At 41.0% G+C, this 19960-nt stretch overlaps 1 protein-coding gene across 6 annotated transcripts in view; it reads left to right on the forward strand.

Annotated features, from left to right (window-relative positions):
- Positions 1 to 19960, forward strand: part of lmbrd1 (LMBR1 domain containing 1) — a 237119-nt gene that overhangs the window by 52776 nt on the left and 164383 nt on the right. For all 6 annotated transcript variants that reach the window (XM_059645506.1, XM_059645504.1, XM_048531634.1 and 3 more), the window contains one exon: positions 6771 to 6838. In XM_059645506.1, coding sequence (XP_059501489.1) covers positions 6771 to 6838 — 68 coding nt within the window. The remainder of the gene's footprint in view (positions 1 to 6770; positions 6839 to 19960) is intronic.

The following is a 19960-nucleotide window of genomic DNA, read 5'->3' on the forward strand; positions in this document are numbered from 1 at the left end:
TTGCGGCACTTGGTCCATAGCCTTGAAAGTTATGACATTTTGAAATGTTCGTCCAGGTAGCTGTTTAAAAGCTGAGGTTTCCCATCTCATCTACACGGCCACATAGTGCAGTCCAGATTCCCACCATCCTTTGGGTGAAAAACGTTTAGAGGAGACTTGACTAAAATTGTTTTCACCCAGAGAATGGTGGGAACCTGGACAAAAGTTTAGAGGAGTTTGGAGGAAAATTGTTTTGTCTTTCACCTTACAATTGTGCCTCCTTATTCTTATTTGATGAGCTCGAGCAGCTGATTTCTATCCACTCTGTGTATGCCTGTCATTATTTTATACACTTCAATCAGGCCACCTCTCTGCCTACTCTGAAGAAAATAATCCAAGCTTATTAATGGCTAAACTGCTCCATCCCAGGCAACATGCTTGCGAATCTTCTCTGCTGTCTCTTCAGAGCAAGAACAACTTACCTATACTGCGGTGACCAGAACTTCACACAATACTCCAACTGTGACTTAACCAAAATTTTGTACCATGCCAACATAACCTCCCTCCTCTTGTAATCTATGACATGACATGAGTGCCTACTTAACTCTTTATTAACCTACCCTGCCACCTTAAGGGATTTGTGGACAAACACCCTAAGATTCCTCTGATCTTCCGACTGCCCTTTCTTTTTTATTGAGTGCTTCCTTGTCTTGTTACTTCTTTCATAGTGCATCACCTCCCACTTGTCAGGGTCATTGGGTTTTTTTTTGTCCGTAGATTGTGCCACAGTTGCTGAGTTTATCCAATATTTCTCTGCTCCATGATTCCAATGGAACATGCTTTAAAGGAGTAAATGACTCTTCCTTATGAATTGTTTTTACTTCAGAAATATCAAAAGTCCTGGTCAATCACTTTGCAACCATGTGCGGACTTTTACAGTGTTCAACTGGCGGGTTTGTAGGTGTGGTGTCTTGGGGATTTTAAAATTCCCAGAGTGGCATGTCAGAAAATTCCACCATCTTAAAAATCTTGCCCCATGTCTTTCTAACAGTTGTTACATCATATTCTTTAATTCCTATTTGGACTATTATTACATTCACCTTGTCACAAATGATGCATACTTTCAGACAGAGTTCTGTCTTTTTTTACTATTTTTCCCTCTACATCTATTTTCTCTCTGCGCTCTTTTATGTTTATATCACTGTGTTTGTTGCTGTGATGCTCATTATAATGGCTTCTACCGCTACCCTTTTACTATTGTCCTGTCCTTTTTCTTTAATTTACCAAATCTCTCGTTACTTAGTTTTAGCCTGCTCTTCAGCCCTATTGAGATGATTTGGTTAGACATTATGTTATAGTACAAAGTACTATAATAAAGTACAGCAAACTGTTTTAAGTGGCACCTTATGAACTGGCACTCATAAACTAATAATTGTATGCCTGAAATACAGTAAGTTTTTTTTTATATTATTGCGATATCCACAATGGCCAAGTAGTCAGTTGAGGGTGTGAGTGAGAAGGTGACTGCCTGTAAGTTTTGTTTTCAGGCAAAGTTGCATGATTATTTAAGTGATTCATGTTGTAAATAACTGTGAGTACACTCTCTGCATTACATTTCTATTGCTTGGTGTGTGTTTTTGCATTGATTATGTGGACTTCTGATCAAATATTCTAGTTGATCAAGCAGTTCACTTCTGGTCCCAGAGATGCGCATGAGTAAAAAGTTTGCTGTCCCTTCTTTCTTGAACATTGGCGCTAGTGTTCAGTGAGTTGCAACCTATTTCTCTTTCTTGAATCTGTGAGCCACGCATTCCACTATCTATCTTAGTTACCCTGTTTTGCTCTTTGTTTTTGTTGGCAGTGGTCCCTTTGAGTCTAAGATAATGTCTGTCAGACTGCTGACACTTCAGATGACTGAGGAGCCAAATTTGGAGCCATGTGTTGTTCTTCAATTGGGGCGTGTGGCAGTGGAAGTCACGTTTTCCTGGATTTGGCTTCGTTCTCTTCCCTGTACTGCTGCAATTCCACTTTGTGATTGGGTTGCTGCGCCTCAAAGGCGTGTGCCTCAATGGATGAGAGGTGCCATACTGAGCAGCCAACCATTCTAACTGGTGTCAATGTCAACATGCCTCAGGGTGTCCTTGTCCGTATCCTTATATCTTTTCCTTTGGTTGTCCTTTGAACATTGGAAGGGCAGTTGGGTGGAGAGAACCTGTCTGGTTGTGGTGCATCTGGGCGCAATGAACAGGTCATTGGAGTTGCTTCTTCAAAAGCAGGATTTTGATGCTCACAAAAGCAGCTTCATGGAGGATGCTCACCTTGGTCTAGCAGTACTCCAAGTTCGCCTCCAAAATTTGACGAGGAAACCATTGTAGAAGCTCTGAAAGATTTTCGGTGGGTGATCAGTGCGGCAACCTAATAAGCCAGGACATTTGACTTCTTGAGGCCCCTGATGGCAAAGACACTTTATTACCTTTGTGGTTCTGCCTTTTAACTTAGCTGTTCATATTCCATCAACGAAACCTCTTTCTTATCCTTGTCTTTGTTACTGTTATTCACTTAGACCATGACCACTTAAGTTCCTGTGTAGCCTGGGCGAGATACCCTTCAGCTTGGTACCAGAGAAGCAATACAGCCTGTGGGACTTTGAGTCTGTCTTGTTATTACACTTGCCTAAAAGTGATGATGGAGCAGTCAACAACGTTGTATGTAAGATTATGGTGATGTGGTAATAACTGTGCCAGGCTGTGATTTGACTTGCTTATCATAGATTTAATCATAGAAGCCCTACAGTGTGGAAGCAGACGATTCGGCCCATCAAGTCCTCTCTACCCCTCCAAAGAGCATTCCACCTAGACCTACCCCTTGACCTATCCCTGCATTTTCCACCCTAGACACTGTCAGCATAGCCAATTCACCTCACCTGCACATCTTTGTACTGTGGAAGGAAACAAGAGTACCCAGAAGAAACCCATGCAGACGTGGGAAGAATGTGCAGATTCCACATAGACGGTCACCTGAGGCTGGGAATGAACCTGTGTCCCTAGCACTGTAAGGCAGCAGTGCTAACCACTCAGCCACCGTGCTGCCCTTTGTGCAGTAGATCTTCCAATTCTGTCAGATGTCTCGGTGCAGTACAGTGGCTTAGTTAGCACTGCTGCCTCACAGCACCACGGGCCCGGGTTTGAATCCACCTTTGGGCGACTGTCTGGAGTTTGCACATTCTCCTTGTGTCTGCGTGGGTTTCCTCCGGCTACTCTGGTTTCGTCCCGCAGTCTAAAGATGCTCAGGCTCGGTGGATTGGCCGTGCTAAATTGCCCGTAGTGTTCGGGGACGTGTAGATTAGGTGGGTTATGGGAGATGGGTCTTTGGGATGTTCTGAGGGTCGGTGTGGACTCGTTGGCTGAAAAGCCTGCATAAACCAGGAAATTTATTTATTTCTATGATCTGTTATCTCATTGCTGTTGTTCGTTAGTTCTTCATTATATGAACTTCTAGTCTCACTGCAGTAGGAAAGATGTTGTAAAACTTGAAAGGGTTCGAGAAAGATTTACGAGGATGTTGACAGGATTGGGGGTTTGATCCAGAGGGAGAGTTTGAATAGGCTGAGTTGTGACTATAAAGCTGTTTATAAAATCGTAAACAGCATAGATACTGTGAATAGCCAAGGTCCTTTCCCCAGGGTAGTGGAGTCCAAAACTAAAGGGCATAGGTTTAAGGTGAGAGGGGAAAAATTCAAAAGGGACCTAAAGGGCCAACTTTTTCATACAGAGGGTAGTGTGAGTATCTAATGAGCTGCCAGAGGAAGTCATAGAGACTGGTACATTTAAAAGGCATCTGTATGGGCAATTGTATGTGAAGTGCTTAGAGATGTGGCCTAAATGCTTGGCAAATTGATCTAGATTAATTTAGCATACCTGGTTGGCATGGACGGTTAGACCAAACTGGATCTATGACCTCATTATTTCCGGTTATACTACTTGGCCATTGTGAAGCTGTTTGGTGTTGTGATGTAATCACGTGTCCCTCAAAAAAAATGCCTCCTATTGTAGTTGAATGAAATACTGCTAAACTGAAATTATAGTTGTGTGCTTCCGCATTCCTGTAACTTGGTACATTAGTAGGCAGATGCTGCTGTTGACAGCGAGACATTTGCTACTCTGCATATCAGAATGAGTTCTGTTGGGCATTCAAGGAGAAATGTCCTTCATATGGGAAAAGTAGAAATGCCTCGTTGAAGGATGATTCCTGCTTTTAATCCATTACTGTATGTGAATTGAAATAATAATATTCTTCCAGTTATAGGCATGAAGAGTTTTGCAGCTGTCTAAACCTGTTGTCCATTGAATATTTAAGGCTTTAAGAATTGGGATGTGATCTTTTTTATAGTCTACTATCTCGTGGTAATTACAAGCAATGTTAGATTTTAAAAGATGCCTCAAACATTCTATCCTTCAAATTATATTTTAAAAATGTTGCATACAAGGCTATAGGTCAAGTGCTAGACAATGGAACAAGGATAGCTAGGTGCTTGATGGTGGGCAAAGTGCCTCTTTTTCATACTGTAAAACTCTAACTTTCAAGAACAGAAGACTTAATGCTGCACACAACATTAACTTTCTTTGGGGTACTGAATTGAAGAGAACATAACCCACTGTGTGTTGGCAATGCAGCTGACTTCTAACCAAGAACTTTTTTAACTGTAAGTATTAATTATACTTTATGACTAATCTTTGCTTGTAACCCCAACAACAATCCTAAAGCAGATTTTCCGGATGGCTCAAGCCACCACTACGAAATATTGTTTAGATTTGGGTGACCTATTAGCTGCTTGTGGGCTGTGTGGTGTCTTGAGTTCTAACAGCTTAGTTCCAATTGTTCATAAAATTTTATCTTTTCTGATTTTACCCTGTTTAAATTCTGTGGATGGAAGATTTGCAGCTAGCTTTTCCTTGGCATTTTTGCCTCATTGATGGTAAGTCTGAGAAAGGAACACCTGAAACAATGAGAAGAATGCGAATTGATGAAATTGAACTTTGAACTTTGTACCTGTGATCATTGTTTCCAAATTGACAATGTTTTGCATCCCATAATAAGGAAAAAAGTTCAAATATGTCTGATCTAGATTTAAGATCTTTTTCTTTGTCTTTTTACATCTCACTGCTATTTTTTTATATGTAAATAAAATGAAACTGTAAAAATAGACTGAAGGAGTGCCAAAAGATGAGATGATTTACTTTTGAGGTATTTAAGGGGAAAACAGATACGTACATGAGACAGAAAAAATGAGAGGACGAAAGTAGGGTAGGAACAACCTGGCCAGGGAATTGTGGATGGTAGGCTGGGACAAAAGGGAAGCTGAATAAGTAGCAATGAAAACTAAGAGTAGGAAAGCCTACTCATTCCATGCTGTTCTCAGCTCTGATTATAATTCAGTTAGCTTCCTTTCTCTCCTGGCCTACAGTCAACAATGCCCTCATCAGCCTACCCCTTTTATAATCTCTCTCTCTCAATCTCTGACTCTGTCTCAGCCAATCTGGTCACCTCCATCTACACGTGCACACATACCTTGCCTCCAGGATAAATAGCACTGTTTCATATCTGCTGTCAGTTCTAATGAACAGTCACCGTTCTTGAAATATGAAATCAAGTTTCTCCCCACAGTCCTGCAGACCTGCTGAGGTTTGCCGACAATTTGTATTTGTTTCAGATCTTAAGCATCTGCAGTTCTTTGTTTTATTTTAGCCTGCATTTGAGGTTTCTTTCTTTACGGTGCATCCAGTTAAACATAAAAATGTTTTAAATTTTGATATCTGCAATTTTTGTCCATGGTTGATCATACTACAACAATTAGAGTCACAATAATACAGCATAGCAACAGGCCCTTCGTCCCAAACTAGTCCATGCTGACCATAGTGCCATCTCAACTGCATTTTGGCCTGTATACCTCTAAACCCTTTCCATCCATGTACCTATTCAAATGTGTTTTAAATGTTGCTATTGTACCTGCCTCAGCCACTTTCTCTGGCAGCCCATTCCATATATGCGCCACTCTCCATGAAAAAGTAGCTCCTCAGGTCCTTATTAAACCTTTCCCCTGTCCACCAACACCTATGCTTTCTAGTTTTCAATTCCCCATCCCTGGGAAAAAGGCTATGTGCATTTATTCTATCTTTGCCCCTCATGATTTTATACACCTCAATGTCACCCTTCCTTCATTCTCATACGTTCCAAGGAATAAAGTCCTATCCTGGCCAACATCTCCCAATAAGTCTGGCCTACTCGTCCTGGCAGCATCCTCGTAAATCATCTTTGCACTCTTTCCTATAACAGGATGACCAAAACTGGACACAATGCTCCGTGTGGCCTCATGAATGACTGTACAACTGTAAAATAACATCCCGACTCCCATACTCAATACCTCGACCAATGAAGGCCAGCATACTAAATATCTTCTACACCACCCTGTCCACTTGTGATGCCGCTTTGAAAGAACTACATATTTGTACTCCTAGGTCCCTCTGTTCCACAATGTGCCTCAGGACCTTATCATTTACTGCATAAGCACTACCTTGGCTTGACTTTCCAAAGTGCGACACCTCATACTTATGTGTACTGAATTGCATTTGCCAATCTTCAGCCCACTTACCCATCTGATCCCTCTCTAATTTTTGATAACCTTCCTCGCTGTCAATGATATCATCCTAAATTTTGTAATCATGCCTTGTACATTTGCATCCAGGTCATTTCTGTAAATAACGAATGACAATAATTGCCTCTCTTCTTTTCAGCAAGTGAAGAACTCACTGAAATACACCCTGGGTTTTGTGTTTATCTGTTCCATCCTCCTCTTAATTGGGTAAGTTTATTTGAATGAAGCATGAAATTTTGTCTACTGAATGAGTGTGTGTATTTGTTTTTAAAATGCTAAGTTGAGCCAAAAATTGTTTTATTTGTTTCTTTTTTCCTCGTCTCAGTAGTCTGACTTATTGGTCTCATATGAGATTTGACTACAATTACAGCATCTGTGCAAAGTAAAACTCTAGCACTTTCATTATATATGATGCCTTTCTCAGGATTGCTTTGCCTGTTTCCTTTAGAAATGCAGACATTGAATCTGTCAAAAAAGTAATGAACAAACCTCGATATTTTGTTTATGGCAGTGTTCACAAAGGGATTTTTTAAAAGCCAGAACACAGGGGAAAAATCTGTTCGTCTGCTCACTACGTAAGCTGACAAGAATCACAGTATAATACCTTATATGGAAGATAATCTCTCCAGCATTGCACTGCAGTATTAACCCAAGGTAATGTATACAAGTTCAATGCTCTGAGGAATCAGGGTCCTGCTCAGGATGCACAACACCACATAACTGCATAATCTGCATGCCCAATGCTGAGTTACTTCCAAAGATGGAACTGGTTTTGATCAATTTGTCAGTCTTTTGATATATAATTAGAGGGAATATGGAATTTAACTCAGGAGGAGGGTGCTTTTAATCAGAATGGCTTGGCAATGCTTAAAATAGAGTGCTCATATAAGGCAGAATATGTGTGAGAGCGATCTGCATAAATTTTGGTGAAATAAGTGACTGAAGAACATAGAATGTAATGGACAGTATAGAATGTTTTGATTTTTGGAACTGCCAGTTGATCCCATCTGGTTTTGAACATTTTTCAATTTTTCTACCATGGAATGACTAAAGGCTGAGTCAACACGTGGTTTTATCTAGACAAACTGGCTCTTGTCCCAGACGTAGCTGAAAAAATACAAAACCGTAACAAGTTATTTCCTTCAAGCACCCCATCCTGGAAAAGTGCCTGACTAGTCTTTGGTTCCCCCTCTGCAGTAATGCAGCGAAAACAGGCTCTGTACCAAAATTCTATGTCAAGTATATGAAATGGAAATATCTATTCTTCAGCTCAATAGTGCTAGAATTGTTCTGGGGAAATCCTTTTTATCTTGGGGCAATATTGATTACTGCCAATCCAAGACCATACCATTTGTATTAATAGCTGCAGTTTTCTGCTCACCCTTCTCTCTCAGGAAGATATAGTGAAACAGTTTAAGATCATTATATGCTGCTATCCTTTTTTAAAAAATCAAGTTTTGATTAGGGTTCACTTTTTAATCTACTGAGAAATATATTACAATTTACTGCAATTAACATGAAGCTGTTGTAACTGTGCAAAATTTGACCATGACAGTAGTTCAGTAATATTCACAGAAATAGTTGTGACAGTTGAGTATAGGCAGACAACTGCACTTAATATATTTCGAATATAGAGTGGTAGAGGCAGAAACAGTTAATATTTATGAAATATTTAAATGTGCACGTGCAATGCCAAGGCACAAAGCTATGGGCCAAGTATTGTAAAATGGTATTAAAATAGTTTTGAATTAGTGTGGATGTGTTGGGCCAATAGTCCTTTCTTTTGTTTGGTAGATCTCTGACTTCAGAGCCTACGGTTAACTGAATCAGGCTATACCAAAATTTTTCAATGAAGAACATTTCACTTGTGAATGTAATCTATATGATTTGTGAATACAAAATAAAATGATAATTACAGGCTGATAATTCATGAAAGGATAATAATATTGAAAAGAAAAATCTACTTGAAGGGTGACAAGAGGAAAATTAACAGACCATAAGACTAGGTACAGAAATAAGCCATTTATTCCATCGAGACTGTTTAGCTATTCAGTACTGTTTTTAGTGATCTGATAATCCACAGACTTCTTGATTTTCCATAGAACTGCTGATTCCCTTACTGATGAAAAATCGTGTCAATCTTAGCCTTGAAATATGCTTAACAAACCAGCCTTGATAGTCCTCTATGTAAAAGAACTCCACAGATTGGCTGTATTTTGAGACAAATAGTTCCTCCTCATCTTTGTGTTAAATGGGCGATCCTTTCCTCTGAGATTGTGGCCCTCTGGTCCTAGACTGCCCACAAGTAGAAACCACCTCCCTGTATCTATCTTGCTTCTTACCGCCCCAAAGAACTGTAAGAAATTTGTCAGGCATGATTTCCCCATTGTGAAGTTTTGCTGACCAATTATATTATGTGTTTCCAAATACTTTGCGTTGGCATCTTTTGTTAAAGAGCCTAACATTTTCTGAGCATCGAATGGCTACAGCTGTCATTTTCCTTTGTCTCCCTTTTGGAGGGTCACATTGTAAGTTTCTGGAAAGATTTATACTATTGCATCTGTTATCTCTGCAGTTGCTCCGTAAGATCTATGATGCAACCCATCAGGTCCAAGGGACTGATTTAGCCTCTAGCCCGATTTTGGTTTCGCTAGTATATTTTCTCTTGTGATAGTTATTGTTTATTTCCTGTCTGAATTTTAACCCCTTGATTGTTCAACATTTTTGGATTTGCTATTAGTCTCCTCTACTTTTGAAGGACGATGGAGGTAACGCATCATCCTCCGACACTTCCGCCATCTATAATCTGACCCCACCACTAAAGACATTTTTCCAACCCCACCCTTTGTTACCTTCCGGAGAGACGACTCCCTTGTCTGCTCCTCACTCCCCTCCAACCCCACCACACCCAGCACTTTGCCCTGCAACCACAGGAAGTGCTACACTTGCCCCCATACCACCTCCCTCACCCCCATCCCAGGCCCCAAGATGACTCTCCACATTAAGCAGAGGTTCATCTCCACATCTGCCAATGTAGTATACTGTACCCAGTGTGGCTACCTCTACATCGGGGAAACCAAGTGGAGGCTTGGGGTCGGCTTTGCAGAACACCTATGCTCGGTTCACAATAAACATGTACATCTCCCAGTAGCGAACCTTTTCAGCTCTCCCCTCCCATTCCCCAGATGACGTGTCCATCCTGGACCTCCTGCAGTGCTATAATGATGCCACCTGTAGGTTGCAGGAACAGCAACTCCTATTCCGCTTGGGAACACTGCAGCCCAATGGTATCAATTTGGACCCCCCCCCCCCCCCCCCCCCGCATCCCAAAACCAGCCCAGCTCATCCCCGCCTCCCTAACCTGTTCTTCCTCTCTCCTATCCCCCCCTCCCACCTCAAGCCGCACCTCCGTTTCCCACCTACTAACCTCATCCCGCCCCCTAGACCTGTTTGTCCTCCCCCGGACTGGCTGATTCTCCTCTCCACCTATCTTCTCCTCTATCCATCTTCAGTCCGCCTCTCTTCTCTCCACCCCCCCGCCCCCTATTTATTTCAGAATCCTGTCCCCATCCCCCTTTTTTCTGATGAAGGGTCTAGGCCTGAACCATCAGCTTTTGTGCTCCTAAGATGCTGCTTGGCTTGCTGTGTTCATCCAGCTCCACACTTTGTTATCTCTTTATTCAACTCCCTTCCATTTCCTGGTTTTCCATTATTATTTCCTCAGCCTGTGCTCACTTTGGCTCCTTTCTTCCTTTTTATATACTGGCAAGTTTAAATGTTTTAGTGAGAATAGAATGTATTTCTCCGATCAAATTGTGTTGTGATTTTACATCACTAAGACCGCTACCCTAATTCCGCATTTGACCTTGAATGGATGAATAACTGTTTGTGGTATGTCATGAGATCAGAAAGTGTCTCAAACATGTTATCGTGGAGAATATCCCACTCCAAAATTCTGTACAAGTAATAAACTGGCAATGTTTTAAACAGAGCCACATCTTCACGTTCCCAAACAGATGGAAAATGAGGTCCTGCAATCACCGTTTAATAATGCAGCTGCAGTGACACAAGAACAACATTTTTTCTGTCTTTCATCTGTTCTTGCAAACTTTTTGATTAATAGCTGCTGCCAGGTTAAACCCCTGTACTCAATCTGCATGTTTATCACACTACATTCATCTTTCAGAGCTTTTACCCCAAAACATTAATGTACGCTCCATGTTTCTATGCAGTGTTTTTCCACAGTGGGTGATCGTTGGTGGAATTGGAATCTTTTAATTGTCTGCAATAACTTCAGACTGCATTGTGGTGAAGTGCAGGCTTTAGATGCCAAACTTTTCATTGTGGCCATGTTGCCAATGACATAACATACAAGATAGAATCATAGAATCCTTACAGTCTGCAAACAGGCCATTCAGCCTAACAAGTCAACACCGCCCCTCCGAAGAGCATCCCACCCCGACTAATTCCTCTTACCTCTGCATTTCCCCATGTAACCTAAACATCCCTGGTCACTACGGGCAATTTAGCATGACCAATCCACCTACCCTGCACATCCTTGGACTGTGGGAGGAAACCGAGGATACTGGGAGAATGCAACTCCACACACAGTCGCCCAAGGGTGGAATCAAACCTGGGTCCCTGGTGCTGTGAGGCAGCAGTGCTAGCCACTGAGCCACCATGCTGGCCCTAGTCATTAATAGCTTCAGTAATGAATTTGTAAGAAACAGTTCCAAGATCATCATTAGAAGGTACAACTTACTTCCACATGGAGAACTTGAAGTGAACAGAAATAATGCATTTAATAAGCAAAATAAGCACATGATGAAGAAAGCAGTGAAAAACTGTGGTTAAGGTTAGATGGAACATGTGAAGAAATCTGTGTGAAGCGAATCACTATTATTAATTAGATGGGCTCTATAGCTTGTTTTATCATGTATGTTTCATGCAACGTGTATCGTGTAATAAGTTGCTGAGGCATGTCAAGAATTTTCACATGCTAGTTTGGCAAGATGAAGAGGAGAGGAAAAGATTGACTGGTATCACTCTAATCTTTGTGATCGTGGAGCAGCATGACAGAGGCTTGAGAGTGAACATTTTGGTAAAGATGAAGAAAGCGTTGTTCAGCTTGCTGCTTTTTGTTGCTGCAACATTGCTGCACAATAAACATACTAATTAATCAAATGTAAAAGCTTGCAGAGACTGTCTTTGATTATGAACAGTTGGATGAAATGAGATGCACACTCTGTGTGTGTGCTCCAGTTCCTTAAGTTCTGCCAGTCTACTAACACAAAAAATTAAACTAAATGCATTATTGGAGGAATAGAAGTGCTATTTGTTTCAGAAGTTACAGGCTAGTTAGCATAAGGGATTGATTGGAACACCTCATCTATGCCTGTGATATTGGTTCCTCAGCAGTAATGATAACTAAAAATGAAAGGAATGAGGGGAGTAAACATAACAGGCTTCTTCTTTCTCACGGTTCTCTCATTCTGCCTTTCTGTAAATCTGTTTCATAAATTTGAGGATTGGCCCCTACAATCCCATGTAATTCCAGAAAAAAAAAAATTTGGATGACTTCTTGTAGAGCTCTCCTTCCTTATTCACCACCTTCACAGGTCTAATTTCCTGTGGCTTTACATTTGAGTTGGGTAGAACATAAATTTGTAGCTATGGTACTAAACTAATATACCTTGAGCATTCTCTATATTGGTCATGCAAAACACATTAGACTACAAAACAGAAACATTCAGAAAATTACCCAGTATTGGAGTCTAGCTTTGGTGGATGAGAGAAACTTGCAGTTGTCACCTTGCAAAGAAAGTGGTGACACCAGAGGAATACCCACTGTTCATGCACATCCAGCTCCTACAGTAGTGATTACAACAAAAAATGTAAAATGACTCGTGTTTTAAAAAAAAACTTCATCCCGATCCGGAGGTTCCTAAATCTCCAACGCTTACTGAAGTATGTATGATACAAATTATACATGACACGTGAATGTTGAGCTTTGGCTTATGTTACATTTAGGCAGGGAGTGCCTACTCTTCTAAGACCCTTTTTGGAAACCATAATCAAATCTCTGCCGGCTGCACCCTTTGTATAAATGAACAAAATGGTAGCCTTCAGCTGCTTCCATCATGTAACTATGATAGGCACATATTGTAAACTACTTCCGTACTTCACTGATTTTAAGTTGAGCTATTGACTAACAAATTCTGGATATTAGCAAATTATCTTTAAAAGTATCATGCTTGATTGTCTAGAAAAGGGTTGACGCACAGTGCAGTCCTCAGGCTGTAGTTTTGCTTTCCCAAATTCCTATTTTCTTCTTGTCAAAATTAATTCTTGTTCATAACTACAGAATACTGTATTTAATCTCCAGAAACGTCAAATACTTGATCAAATTCACTACCCAAAATCAGATGTACTAGTACCTTAAGAAATTTTTTTTGAGGATTGCTAGTCTGTCAAATTATTTTTCCCAAAAAATAGTCAAGGCAATTTCTTTGAATTTATTCAAGGCTGAGTTAGTTAGATTTTTGAAAGACAAGTGATTTAAGGGCTATTCAGGCACATGGGAAAGTTGGGTTTACAGCACAGCTAAATCATTAAATGATCTTGTTTAATGGCAGAGCAGGTACAAAAAGCCAAATGGCTCCTATGTTTTTAGGTTCCCAAGTGCAAATCCACTCTCTTTCTACAAATCTTTTATAGTTACCCTCGGTCTTATTGTTATCCTCAAAGAGTATCTTGGAGCGAATTGCTTTGAGGTTGCAGTTTTTTTCCTACGGAGTTATTTTGCATTGTTGTTAAACACAGTAGATTTAAAACTGGATGTGCATGAACAATGGATATTTCTTAAAGAATGGATAGACGAAGTGGAATCTCCTAAGTGTAATAAGAAGAATGAGTTTATGTATTGTCTTTTACTTTTTAAAGAACATCATAAATCTAAACAAAAACAGCAGTTGCTGGAAAAGCTTAGGTTTGGGAGCATCTGTGAAGAAAAATCAGTTACCATTTTGGTCCAGGTGACCCTTTCTCAAAACTCGATTACAGCATCTGCAGTTCTTTTAGTTCTTATATATATAAGGTAGACCGTAAGGCTTATCCAACCTGTTCCCCTATTCAATATGATCATCTTCTGTCTCAACACTCTTGTCTTATAGCCAGTAGTAAAAATGAAAAAGATTAGAATAAGTTTCAGAATAGATTTGTAGCTGATTTCAGGACAAAATGGAGAGTAGGCGTAAAGATTAGTTATTCAGAGTGGCAGAAGATGGGAAGAATAGATACATAAGGACCCTGCTGCTCACAGCTGCTTTATTAATGATTTGGACTTTGAAATCAAATACGCAATTTCCAAACTTACAGATGACACCAAATTGGAGCACAGTGGATGAGAACAGCAAATTATGGGATAACATGAATATATTTGGAGTGGGTGAATTGAAAATAAATGAAATTTATTCATATATAAAGAGCAAGAGGGTAACTAGAGAAAGGATTGGCCCACTTAAGGACAAAGAAGGAAAGTTATGCGCTGAGTCAGAGAAAATGGGTGACATTCTTAACGAGTACTTTGCATCGGTATTCACCAAGGAGAGGGACATGACGGATATTGAGGTTAGGGATAGATGTTTGCTTAGTCTAGGTCAAGTTGACATAAGGAAGGAGGAAGTGTTAGGTATCCTAAAAGACATTAAGGTGGACAAGTCCCCAGGTCTGGATGGGATCTGTCCCAGGTTACTGAGGGAAGCGAGGAAATTGCTGGGGCCTTAACAGATATCTTTGCAGCGTCCTTAGACACGGGTGAGGTCCCAGAGGACTGGAGACTTGCTAATATTGTCCCCTTGTTTAAGAAGGGCAGGAAGGATAATCCAGGTAATTATCGACCAGTGAGCCTGATGTCAGTGGTAAGGAAGCTACTGGAGAAGATACTGAGGCATAGGATCTGTTCCCATTTGGAAGAAAATGGGCTTATCAGTGAAAGGCAACATGGTTTTGTGCAGGGAAGGTCATGTCTTACCAACTTAATAGAATTCTTTGAGGACGTGACAAAGTTGATTGATGAGGGAAAGGCTGTAGATGTCATATACATGGACTTCAGTAAGGTGTTTGATAAGGTTCCCCATGGCAGGCTGATGGAGAAAGTGAAGTCACATGGGGGTCCAGGGTGTGCTAGCTAGATGAATAAAAAACTACCTAGGAGACAGAGGGTAGTAATAGAAGGGAGTTTCTCAGATTGGAGACCTGTGATCAGTGGTGTTCCACAGGGATCTGTGCTGGGACCACTGTTGTTTGTGATATACGTAAATGATTTGGAGGAAGGTGTAGATGGTCTGATCAGCAAGTTTGATGACACTAAGATTGGTGGAGTAGCTGACAGGGGACTGTCAGAGATTACAGCAGAATATCGATAGACTAGAGAGTTGGGCAGATAAATGGCAGATGGAGTTCAATCTGGGCAAATGCGAGGTGATGCATTTTGGAAGATCAAATTCAAGGGCAAACTATACAGTAAGTGGAAAAGTCCTAGGGAAAATTGATGAACAGAGATATCTGGGTGTTCAGATCCATTGTTCCCTGAAGGTGACAACGCGGGTCAATGGGGTGGTAAAAAAGGCATATGGCATGCTTTGTTTCATCGGACGGGGTATTGAGTACAAGAGTTGGCAGGTCATGTTACAGTTACATAAGACTTTGGTTCGGTCACATTTGGAGTACTGCGTGCAGTTCTGGTTGCCACATTCCAAAGCATCCACTTCCTTTTGGTAGAGGCTGCAGAGGAGGTTCACCAGGATGTTGCCTGGTATGGAGGGTGCTAGCTATGAAGAAAGCTTAGAATTTTTTTCATTAAAAAGACAGAGATTGAGGGGGGACCTGATTTGAGGTCTGCAAAGTCATGAGGGGTATAGACAAGGTGAATAGCAAGAAGCTTTTTCCCACAGGGGTCATGAGTTCAAAGTGAGAGGAGGGAAGTTTAGGGGAGATATGCGTGGTATGTTCTTTACGCAGAGGGTGTTGAGTGCCTGGAACGTGTTACCAGTAGAGGTGGTAGGCGCAGACACGGTAGTGTCTTTTACGATGTATCTGGACAGTTACATGGATGTGCAGGGAACAAAGGGATACACAGACCCTTGGAAAATAGGTGACAGGTTTAGACAGAGGGTGTCGATCGGCGCAGGATTCGAGGGCCGAAGGGCCTGTTTCTGTGCTGTAATTTTCTTGGTTCTTTGTTCTAATACAGCACGGAAAAAGGCCCTCCAGCCCAAACTGGTCCATGGTGTCCACTCAGCTAGTTCCAACTGCCTGCATTCGATCCACATCGCTCCTAAGCCTTACAATTCATGTACAGATTCAATTTTTTTAAAAATGTTGCTATTGTAGCTACCTCTACTTGATTGAAGATTTTGAAGAGCTGACCAGGTATGTAGATGAGGGCAATGCTTTAATGTCATCAATCAATGTTCCATTTTTATCAAAAAATCGACTCTAGCTCTTATCTTTCTGTTAATCTGTTGTACTCTGGACAAAAGGAAAAGCAAAATTGTTTTGAATTATTAATTGTTCCACAAAGTACTGCTACGTAGTGTTTTCTGCAGACAAAACAGTCCTATTTCATGAAGTACAGCTCTGGTGATATTTATCTGTTTGTAGTTTGTCATGCCATTTGTTAAGGTGAAAAGCTGTCACAGCCCAATGGTAATTTGCAAAATGTCTCTGGACAATACTAAGCAGGTGTCAAGCATGATGATACTGGCTTCATTGTGCTAGGTCCCATGTAGGACTCTGACTGTAAAACGATTCATGCTGTGGATGCACGGATGCCCTCTCTAATGAAGAGACCAAGGCTACATTTTGGTTTTATAATTACTATTTGTGTCATTAGACGCTTTTAAATCTACACAAAACATGATTTACAAGTTCATGTTTATTCTCCTTTTGTTGCATAGGCCATGTTTTCACTAACTGATTTTTCTTCTTCTCCTCCTCCCCCACATTAGTGCCAAACATCATGCATTGGCTATGTGATAGATTAGGATTTATGACCGATCTATTTCAACACAACATCCTGCAAGTTTATTTAAAGAGAAAACAATCATGACAGTACATACAATATTAAAATAGCATCATGAATTTGTACACATTTTGCTGAGCAACAGGTTCATTTTAAGTTACTGACTTCAATTAACTAACTATTATAGCTAACTATTAACTAACTAACTAACTATTGAAACTGAAACCATCAAAATACATCGCATATGTTCTGAAGGTGGAGGGTGAACAGCCAGCACATGTCACCAGTGTGGGGAGAAAAAGAAATGACGTCTTGCAGCAGGCATTCAGCGAGCTAGGTAGTAGATTAAAGAAGGAACTATTAAAGTTGCAGTCTCCAGATTATTTGCAGTGCTGCACACTACTGAGTATAAGATTAGGAAGATAGAATAGTGCATGTAGGTACAATGACAACATTTAAATGACAGTTGATAAGTACACGAATAAGAAAGGTTTGGAGGGATATGGGCCAGGAGCAGGCAGTTGGAACTAGTTCACTTTGGGATTGTGGTCGGCTTGGACTGAAGGGCCTGTTTTACTGCTGTATGACTCTGTGCCTAAAGGAGTAGTGTAGAACCCCTACAGTGTGGAAGTAGGCTATTCAGCCCTTGTCCTCACCGACCATCTCGAGCATCCCACTCGGACTCGACTCCCTGCCCTATCCCTGTAACTTTCTTCCATGGCTTATCCACCTACCCTGCACATCCGCCAGACTACAGATATCTAGCTTGGCCAATCCACCTTAGCTGCACATCTTTTGAACTGAGAGGAACCTGAGGGAAACCTACGCAGACACAGGGACAGTGTGCAAACTCCCTGAAGACAGTTGCATGATGCTAGAATCATCCTAGATCCTTGGCGCTTTGAGGCAGCAGTGCTAACAACTGAACCACTGTGCAGTGTGAAAGGGTGGGCTTTAGATTTTTGGATCATTTGGACAGCTTCTGGGGTAGCTGGTACACGTACAAGTCGAATGGGTTGCACCTCAGTGGGTCCAAAATCGTTGGGGAAGTTTTAAACTGACTTGGCAGGGGGATGGGACATACAGCAGATGTAAAATCAGGAGCAAAGCCGAATCAGATGTAGCGTGAATGCCAGCACATTCCAGCAGGTAGAGAAGACATGGGCAGAATGAGCCAAATTGGCGATCTGGAAAGCTAAATTGGATCAGTGTTAATGTAAGGAGCTGGATCGGTAAGGCAGATGAACTTAGAGCATTGATCAGCACGTGGAATATGACACTGTTACATTGCTGAGACATGGTTGAAGGAAGGATAGGTCTGGCAGTTCGACATTGCTGGGGTGAAGAAGTTTCAGATGGAATGGCACGGGGGAAGTAAGAGAAGTGGAGGCATTTCATTGTTAAGGAAAACCATCACTGCAGTAATGAGCGGGGATTTCTTGGAAAGGTCTTTAAATGACACCATCTATGTAGAGCTTAGAAATACAAGAAATGGACATTTACTTTGCTGGGATCAAACAACAGATTTCCCAACAGTGAGAGGGAGATAGAGGAGCCGATTTGTAAGTAAGTCAAAAAAAGGTACAAGAGAAATAGGTTATAATAGTTAGGAATTTCAAGTTTTCTAACAATAATTGGGAACACATTATGGTGAAAGGATCATACAGAATGGAATTTTTAAAGTACATCCAGGAAAGCTTTTCATGCCACTAATTGAATTGCCCAACTAGAAATGGGGCAGTGGTAGAACTAAACCTAGGAATGAAGCCGGTCAAGTGGTTTAAGTTTGAGTGGATGAGCGTTCTGGGGATAGTGACCATAACTCTTAAGTTTCAAAGTCATTCTGGGAAGGAATAACTATAATGCAAAAATTAACTGGAGGGAATCTGATTTGTGTATCATAGATAAGGTCTGCTGAACGTAGACTGGGAGCAGATACTTGCCAGTATGCCTATATTTGGAAAGTGGGAGTTTTCTTTTAAAATAGCATTGTGAGAATTCACAGCTAGTGCGTTCTTCTAAAAGTGAAGGACAAGGAAGACTGGATGTTTGTTGAGTTTGGTAAAAGAAAGGAATGAAGCATGTGTCAGGTATTGTGCATTAAAAACAGGGAAGATCTTTCATAAGCATAGAAAGTGTAGGCAGTTGCTTAAAAAGAAAATTAGGAGGGCAAAGAAGTGCTAAGAAATATTTTTGACAGATGGGATTAAGAAAAAATCCCGAGGCCTTTTTATAATTAAACTATTACTAGGGAAAGGATGGGACTTACTTGAGACTGAAGGAACAACCAATGCATGTAGCCAGTGAGTGTGGGAGAGGCTTTAAATGAATACTTCTCATGTCTATTCACAGAGAAGAAAGACATTGTAGCCAGGGATTTCTATTGGGATGGTGAGATTGGGAACATTTTATAATTAATAATGAGATAGGAGATGTTTTAATGGACATACACGTGCATAAATCTCCAGGGCCTGATTAGATGTAACAGAGGCTTCTACTGGAAGCAAGGGAGGAGATTGCTGGGACCCTGGCAATGATATTTAATACTTAACTGGCCACAGATGAAATGCTAGATGACTGGAGCAAAGTTAATGTGGTTCCTTTGTTGAAGGAGGCAGCAGTGATAGAACATAGAATGGGCTTCTTTGGCCCACAATGTTGTGTGCCGAACATGACGCCAAATGGAACCAATCTCTTCTGCCCGCCCTTGGTCCTTATCCCTCCATTCCTTGCATGTTCACGTCCTAATCTAAAAGTCCCTTAAATGCTCTGATCATTATCTGCCTCCACCACTACCTCTGGCAGTGTGTTCCAGACTCCTGCCACACTCTACTATCTACTTGTGTGGTTACTTTCAGGAAGCTATGGACTTGAATCCCAAGATGTTTCCGTACATTAATGCTGTTCAGAGTCCCGTACACTTTTTTCCTTGAACATTTTGATATCTCAAAATGTAGCACACTTAACCTGGATTAAGGTCAATCTGCCATTTCTCAGCCCATATCTGCAAGTGATGTATATTCCGCTGTATCCTTTGACAATCTTCTGCACTACTCGCAACTCCACCAACCTTTGCATCATCTACAAACTTACTAACCCACCCATCTATATTTTCACCCATAGATAACAAGGTGTAGAGCTGGATGAACACAGCCTTAAACAACAAAACCCTCAAACATTGAGCAGCCAGCCATGTCCACCTCTCAACCAAGTCTCTGTCATGACCATAACATCATTGTGTCATATAGTGATCCAGACTATGAGCTCATCTGTTTTACCTATGATACTCCCTGTGTTGAAATTAA

The sequence above is a fragment of the Stegostoma tigrinum genome, chromosome 4 (assembly GCF_030684315.1).
Source record: "Stegostoma tigrinum isolate sSteTig4 chromosome 4, sSteTig4.hap1, whole genome shotgun sequence".
NCBI classification, from domain to species: Eukaryota; Metazoa; Chordata; class Chondrichthyes; order Orectolobiformes; family Stegostomatidae; genus Stegostoma; species Stegostoma tigrinum.